The sequence below is a fragment of the Coregonus lavaretus genome, assembly GCF_964263955.1.
Source record: "Coregonus lavaretus genome assembly, contig: HAP1_SCAFFOLD_8104, whole genome shotgun sequence".
NCBI lineage: Eukaryota > Metazoa > Chordata > Actinopteri > Salmoniformes > Salmonidae > Coregonus > Coregonus lavaretus.
In genome coordinates this window covers 1-8,000 of record NW_028156847.1, presented here as the reverse complement: position 1 = coordinate 8,000, position 8,000 = coordinate 1, and the positions used below count along the sequence as shown (strand labels likewise).

At 45.4% G+C, this 8,000-nt stretch overlaps 1 protein-coding gene across 1 annotated transcript; it reads left to right on the top strand.

The window, feature by feature from the left end:
- Nucleotides 1-314: 314 nt before the first annotated feature.
- On the top strand, nt 315-7,523 carry LOC311119641 (uncharacterized protein; the record flags this gene model as incomplete). Its single annotated transcript, XM_084194311.1, has 3 exons — nt 315-341; nt 6,294-6,733; nt 6,794-7,523. The coding sequence occupies 3 exons, from the start codon at nt 315-317 to the stop codon at nt 7,323-7,325; spliced, it is 999 nt and encodes a 332-aa protein (XP_084050437.1). The 3' UTR covers nt 7,326-7,523.
- Nucleotides 7,524-8,000: the final 477 nt, after the last annotated feature.

Below are 8,000 nucleotides of genomic sequence, written 5' to 3'. Positions count from 1 at the left end.
ACATTTTAAATCTGGCTAGAAATTAATAAGGAAATTATCTCAACAGAGATCAATGTCCTCATGTGTGCTACCTATATCCCCCCAATATAATCCCCATACTTTAATGAAGACAGCTTCTCCATCCTGGAGGGGGAAATCAATCATTACCAGACCCAGGGACATGTACTAGTCTGTGGCGACCTAAATGCCAGAACTGGATAAGAACCTGACACCCTCAGCACACAGGGGGATAAATCCCCTCCCAAATATGCCTCCCTATACGCAACTATGACAAAACAACCAACAAAAACGGGATCTGGATCTGCACATAGTCAATGGCAGGCTTCGAGGGGACTCCTATGGTAGGTACACCTACAGCTCATCTCTTGACAGTAGTACTGTAGACTACTTTATCACTGACCTCAACCCAGAGTCTCTCAGACCATTCACAGTCAGCCCACTGACACCCCTATCAGACCACAGCAAAATCACAGTCAACTTGAACAGAGCAATACTCAATCATGAGGCATCAAAGCCAAAGGAACTGTATAATATTAAGAAATGTTATAGATGGAAGGAAAGTAGTGTAGAAACAATACAGAAATACACTACGGAAAAAGAAGGAACAGCATGCCAGAAATCAGCTCAATGTAATTGAAGAATCCATAGACTCTAACCACTTCTGGGAAATTTGGAAAACAAACAACAACACGAAGAGTTATCTATCCAAAACGGAGATGTATGGGTAAACCACTTCTCCAATCTTTTTGGGCCTATAACAAAGAACAAACAGCAAAAACATAGACATGATCAATAAAAAAATCCTAGAGTCAGCTATTAAAGATTACCAGAACCCACTGGATTCTCCAATTACATTGAATGAACTACAGGACAAAATACAAACTTTCAACCCAAAAAGGCCTGTGGTGTTGATGGTATCCTCAATGAAATGATAAAATATACAGACCACAAATTCCAATTGGCTATACTTAAACTCTTTAACATCATCCTCAGCCCTGGCATCTTCCTCAATATTTGGAAACAAGGACTGATCACCCCAATCCACAAAAGTGGAGACAAATTTGACCCCAATAACTTCCATGGGATATGAGTCAACAGCAACTTTGGGGAAATCCTCCGCATTATCATTAACAGCAGACTAGTTCATTTTCACAGTGAAAACAATGTACTGAGCAAATGTCAAATTGGCTTTTTACCAAATTACCGTACGACAGACCACGTATTCACCCTGCACGCTCTAACTGACAAACAAACAAAACAAAGGCAAAGTCTTCTCATGCTTTGTTGATTTCAAACAAGCTTTTGACTCAATTTGGCATGAGGGTCTGCTATACAAATTGATGGAAAGCAGTGTTGGGGGAAAAACATACGACATTATAAAATCCATGTACACAAGCAACAAGTGTGTGGTTGAAATTTGCAAAACAATACACATTTATTTCCACAGGGCCGTGGGGTGAGACAGGGATGCAGCCTGAGCCCCACCCTCTTCAACATATATATATATCAACGAATTGGCGAGGGCACTAGAACAGTCTGCAGCACCCGGCCTCACCCTACTAGAATCTGAAGTCAAATGTCTACTGTTTGCTGATGATCTGGTGCTTCTGTCACCAACCAAGGAGGGCCTACAGCAGCACCTAGATCTTCTGCACAGATTATGTCAGACCTGGGCCCTGACAGTAAATATCAGTAAGACAAAAATACTGATTTTCCAAAAAGGTCCAGTTGCCAGGACCATACATACAAATTCCATCTAGACACCGTTGCCCTAGAGCACACAAAAAACTATACATAACTCGGCCTAAACATCAGCACCACAGGTAACTTCCACAAAGCTGTGAACGATCTGAGAGACAAGGCAAGAAGGGCCTTTATGTCATCAAAAGGAACATAAAATTCAACATTCCAATTAGGATCTGGATAAAAAAAATACTTGAATCAGTTATAGAACCCATTGCCGTTTATGGTTGTGAGGTCTGGGGTCCGCTCACCAACCAAGTATTCACAAAATGGGACAAACACCAAATTGAGAGCCTGCATGCAGAATTCAGCAAAAATATCCTCTGTGTACAATGTAAATCACCAAATAATGCATGCAGAGTAGAATTAGGCTGATCCCCGCTAATTATCAAAAGCCAAAAAAAGAGCTGTTAAATTCTACAACCACCTAAAAGGAAGCGATTCCCAAACCTTCCATAACAAAGCCATCACCTACAGAGAGAAGAACCTGGAGAAGAGCCCCCTAAGCAAGCTGGTCCTGGGGCTCTGTTCACAAACACAAACAGAGACCCAGGACTGCAACACAATTAGACCCAACCAAATCAAGTGAAAACTAAAAGATAATTACTTGACACATTGGAAAGAATTAACAAAAACACAGAGCAAACTAGAATGATATTTGGCCCTAAACATAGAGTACACAGTGGCAGAATACCTGACCACTGTGACTGACCCAAAATTAAGGAAAGCTTTGACTATGTACAGACTCGGTGAACATAGCCTTGCTATTGAGAAAGGCTGCCGTAGGCAGACCTGGCTCTCAAGAGAACACTGCCCACAAAATGAGGTGGAAACTGAGCTGCACTTCCTAACCTCCTGCCAAATGTATGACCATATTAGAGACACATATTTCCCTCAGATTACAGAGATCCACAAATAATTCTAAAACAAATCCAATTGTGATAAACTCCCATATCTATTGGGTGAAATACCACAGTGTGCCATCACAGCAGCAAGATTTGTGACCTGTTGCCACAAGAAAAGGGCAACCAGTGAAGAACAAACACCATTGGAAATACAACTCATAATTACAGAGCATTCGGAAAGTATTCAGACCCCTTGACCACATTTTGTTACGTTACAGCCTTATTCTAAAAATGATTAAATAAATAAAAATCCTCATCAATCTACACACAATACTCCATAATGAAAAAGCAAAAATTGTTAAAAAAAAATACAATACCTTATTTACAAAAGTATTCAGACCCTTTACTATGAGACTCGAAATTGAGGTCAGGTGCATCCTGTTTCCAGTGATCATCCTTGAGATGTTTCTACAACTTGATTGGAGTCCACCTGTGGTCAATTCAATTGATTGGACATGACTTGGAAAGGCACACACCTGTCTACATAAGGTCCCACAATTGACAGTGCATGTCAGAGCAAAAACCAAGCCATGAGGTCGAAGGAATTGTCCGTAGAGCTCCGAGACAGGATTGTGTTGAGGCACAGATCTGGGGAAGGGTACCAAAACATTTCTGCAGCATTGAAGGTCCCCTAGAACACAGTGGCCTCCATCATTCTTAAATGGAAGAAGTTTGGAACCACCAAGACTCTTCCTAGAGCTGGCCGCCCGGCCAAACTGAGCAATCGGGGGTGAAGGGCCTTGGTCAGGTGGTTGACAAAGAACCTGATGGTCACTCTGACAGCTCCAGAGTTCCTCTATGGCGATGGGAGAACCTTCCAGAAGGACAACCATCTCTGCAGCACTCCACCAATCAGGCCTTTATGGTAGAGTGGCCAGACGGAAGCCACTCCTCAGTAAAAGGCACATGACAGCCCGCTTGGAGTTTGCCAAAAGTCACCTAAAGGACTCTCAGACCATGATAAACAAGATTCTCTGGTCTGATGAAACCAAGATTGAACTCTTTGGCCTGAATGCCAAGCGTCACTTCTGGAGGAAACCTGGCACCATCCCTACAGTGAAGCATGGTGGGGGCAGCATCATGCTGTGGGGATGTTTTTCAGTGGCAGGGACTGGGAGACTAGTCAGGATCGGGGAAAAGATGAACGGAGCAAAGTACAGCGAGATCCTTGATGAAAACCTGCTCCAGAGCGCTCAGGACCTCAGACTGGGGCGACGGTTCACCTTTCAAAAGGACAACGACCCTAATCACAGAGCCAAGACAACGTAGGACTGGCTTCGGGACAAGTCTCTGAATGTCCTTGAGTGGCCCAGCCAGAGCCCGGACTTGAACCCGATCAAACATCTCTGGAGAGAGCTGAATATAGCTGTGCAGCGATATTTGGGGTTTAATGTGTATATTTATGTTGTATTATACAGGGCGCATTTGAAAAATAGACTTAGGTCTCAATATGTCTTCCCTGTTAAAATTAAGGTTAAATAAAAAAACATCTCTCTTCCATCTAATAGTTAGACTCATGGGTAGACTAATGGGTAGTCTAATGGGTAGTCTAATGGGTAGTCTAATAGTTAGACTCATGGGTAGTCTAATGGGTAGTCTAATGGGTAGTCTAATGGGTAGTCTAATGGGTAGTCTAATGGGTAGTCTAATAGTTAGACTCATGGGTAGTCTAATGGGTAGTCTAATGGGTAGTCTAATAGGTAGTCTAATGGGTAGTCTAATGGGTAGACTAATGGGTAGACTAATGGGTAGTCTAATGGGTAGTCTAATGGGTAGACTAATGGGTAGTCTAATGGGTAGTCTAATGGTTGGGAGCCAGTGAGATGTTCAACTTGGAGACGTACGGAGTCAACTCCACTGGTACCTCCCATCTGATCCAGTTAGAAACTCCTGGACCTGATCTCTCTGGGACCTCCCATCGGATCCAGTTAGAAACTCCTGGACCTGATCTCTCTGGGACCTCCCATCTGATCCAGTTAGAAACTCCTGGACCTGATCTCTCTGGGACCTCCCATCTGATCCAGTTAGAAACTCCTGGACCTGATCTCTCTGGGACCTCCCATCTGATCCAGTTAGAAACTCCTGGACCTGATCTCTCTGGGACCTCCCATCTGATCCAGTTAGAAACTCCTGGACCTGATCTCTCTGGGACCTCCCATCTGATCCAGTTAGAAACTCCTGGACCTGATCTCTCTGGGACCTCCCATCTGATCCAGTTAGAAACTCCTGGACCTGATCTCTCTGGGACCTCCCATCTGATCCAGTTAGAAACTCCTGGACCTGATCTCTCTGGGACCTCCCATCTGATCCAGTTAGAAACTCCTGGACCTGATCTCTCTGGGACCTCCCATCTGAAACAGTTAAGAGACTGCAATGCTGCTGGGTTTTTCAAGCTCAACAGCTTTCCGTGTGTATTGAGAATGGTCCACCACCCAAAGGACATCCAGCCAACTTGACACAACTGTGGGAAGCATTGGAGTCAACATGGGCCAGCATCCCTGTGGAACGCTTTCAACACCTTGTAGAGTCCATGCCCCGACGAGTTGAGGCTGTTCTGAGGGCAAAAGGGGGAGCAACTCAATATTAGGAAGGTGTTCCTAATGTTTTGTACAGTCAGTGTATGTCAGATCTTGTCTATCCAATCAGCTTAAGCGTTTTTGATAATATACCTTGAAGTATATAGAAATTACTATCGCTAATTCACTATCGCTAAATGCAGATGTAAAAAATATATATTTTTACAATAAATGTGGTTATTAACGTATCTGCTGAAACTCATTTCTCTGTACCATTTACCATACCAGATGTTGGATTACATCATGTGCTCTTCTCAGATTCTAATCTTAATAATTGTAGGATTTTCCACAAGTGGCTCTTGGTTTATTTTGTTGCAATGGCAGATTTCATGTTAATCCCATGTCGATTTGTGTAATCATTTTCATATTTTCTCGGCATAATTTTCTAAGCCGGTTCAGAGTAAGTTACATCAGAAGTCACACAGACAGAGCCACAGGGTTCATTAGGTCATCAGACCATCAATAACACTGGGACGCGAGATAAGGAACATTGGACCAGCGGACGCTAGCCTAGTTTAATGATAAACACACAGTAGAAATAACAATACGGTAATCATATAACTAATAATAGTTTTGTAATCAACTTACATTTACATTTTAGTCATTTAGCAGACGCTCTTATCCAGAGCCACTTACAGTTAGTGAGTGCATACATCATTTTTTTTATTTTTTATACTGGCCCCCCATGGGAATCGAACACACAACCCTGGCGTTGCAAACACCATGCTCTACCAACTGAGCTACATCCCTGCCGGCCATTCCCTCCCCTACCCTGGACGACGCTGGGCCAATTGTGCGCCGCCCCATGGGTCTCCCGGTCGCGGCCGGCTACGACAGAACTTCTACAGCAATAGTATTGTAATATTATAACAGTAATAATAGTATTGTAATATTATAACAGTAATAATAGTATTGTAATATTATAACAGTAATAATAGTATTGTAATATTATAACAGTAATAATAGCGCTGTAATTCTATAATAGCAGTACTGTAATAACAACAGTAATACTAATAATAGCAGTAAGGCTTTAACAACATCAGGAATCATTGATTTATAACTTTCTAAGCTGAATAAAACACTGGGAAAGGTGACAGTTGGCCGTTCCACAGTCGACAACTCTCTAGACCTGAACACAGAAACGGTCCTCCTCTCCAAGTCCCATTCTGTTACCCCTCTCCTTCCTCTCCAAGTCCCATTCTTCCTCTCCAAGTCCCATTCTGTTACCCCTCTCCAAGTCCCATTCTGTTACCCCTCTCCTTCCTCTCCAAGTCCCATTCTGTTACCCCTCTCCTTCCTCTCCAAGTCCCATTCTGTTACCCCTCTCCTTCCTCTCCAAGTCCCATTCTGTTACCCCTCTCCTTCCTCTCCAAGTCCCATTCTGTTACCCCTCTCCTTCCTCTCCAAGTCCCATTCTGTTACCCCTCTCCTTCCTCTCCAAGTCCCATTCTGTTACCCCTCTCCTTCCTCTCCAAGTCCCATTCTGTTACCCCTCTCCTTCCTCTCCAAGTCCCATTCTGTTACCCCTCTCCAAGTCCCATTCTGTTATCCCTCTCCTTCCTCTCCAAGTCCCATTCTGTTACCCCTCTCCTTCCTCTCCAAGTCCCATTCTGTTACCCCTCTCCTTCCTCTCCAAGTCCCATTCTGTTACCCCTCTCCTTCCTCTCCAAGTCCCATTCTGTTACCCCTCTCCTTCCTCTCCAAGTCCCATTCTGTTACCCCTCTCCAAGTCCCATTCTGTTACCCCTCTCCTTCCTCTCCAAGTCCCATTCTGTTACCCCTCTCCTTCCTCTCCAAGTCCCATTCTGTTACCCCTCTCCTTCCTCTCCAAGTCCCATTCTGTTACCCCTCTCCTTCCTCTCCAAGTCCCATTCTGTTACCCCTCTCCTTCCTCTCCAAGTCCCATTCTGTTACCCCTCTCCAAGTCCCATTCTGTTACCCCTCTCCAAGTCCCATTCTGTTACCCCTCTCCTTCCTCTCCAAGTCCCATTCTTCCTCTCCAAGTCCCATTCTGTTACCCCTCTCCTTCCTGAAGTTTTCACTCGTTCACTTAAGGGACTGTTGTGGAAACTCCCCCTCTTGTCCATCATGCAAATCCTAAATTCATGAAGGGGATGAGAGAAACGAAGTTGGGCTACAGTGTGGGGTCAGAGGTCAGGGGTCAATCTGAGGGTGTGACCTTCAGCTCCTCACAGCTCCTCAGAACGTCCTCCAGAAAGGCCACCACCACCGCCACACTCCTCTCCTCTTCTCCTCCCTCCCTCCCTACACACAGACCCCTCAGTCTCTCCAGCGTCTCTCCCAGAGTCCTCACCCTCTCCTCCCCCTCTCTCTCTCTCTCCCCCTCCATCCCTCCCTCCGTCCCTCCTCCTCTCCCTCCCTCCGTCCCTCCTCCTCTCCCTCCCTCCGTCCCTCCTCCCCCTCTCAGGTATTTCACCAGGTGTTCCTTGAAGCCCCTCCCCTTCTCCATGACGAGCGACACCCCCAGGGCAGGCATGTCCTGTGATTGGCTGAGTCGTAGCAGGTGTGTGAGGGCGTGTGTGAGTGTGTGTCGGAGAGAGGAGCAGTAGCGGTACTCCAGGAAGTCCTGCGTCTCCTCGCTGTGTTCCAACGCCGCGGCCAGTGAGCGCCAAACACGCCCGAACCGCTCCGCATCACCGTAGCAATGACGGCAGGCGGGGACGGAGAGGGCAGCAGCAGACTTGATGCGCACCTTGAAGTTCTGACAGGAAGTGACAACACAGCAGAGGGCGGAAAACGCATCGCCGGACCAGGA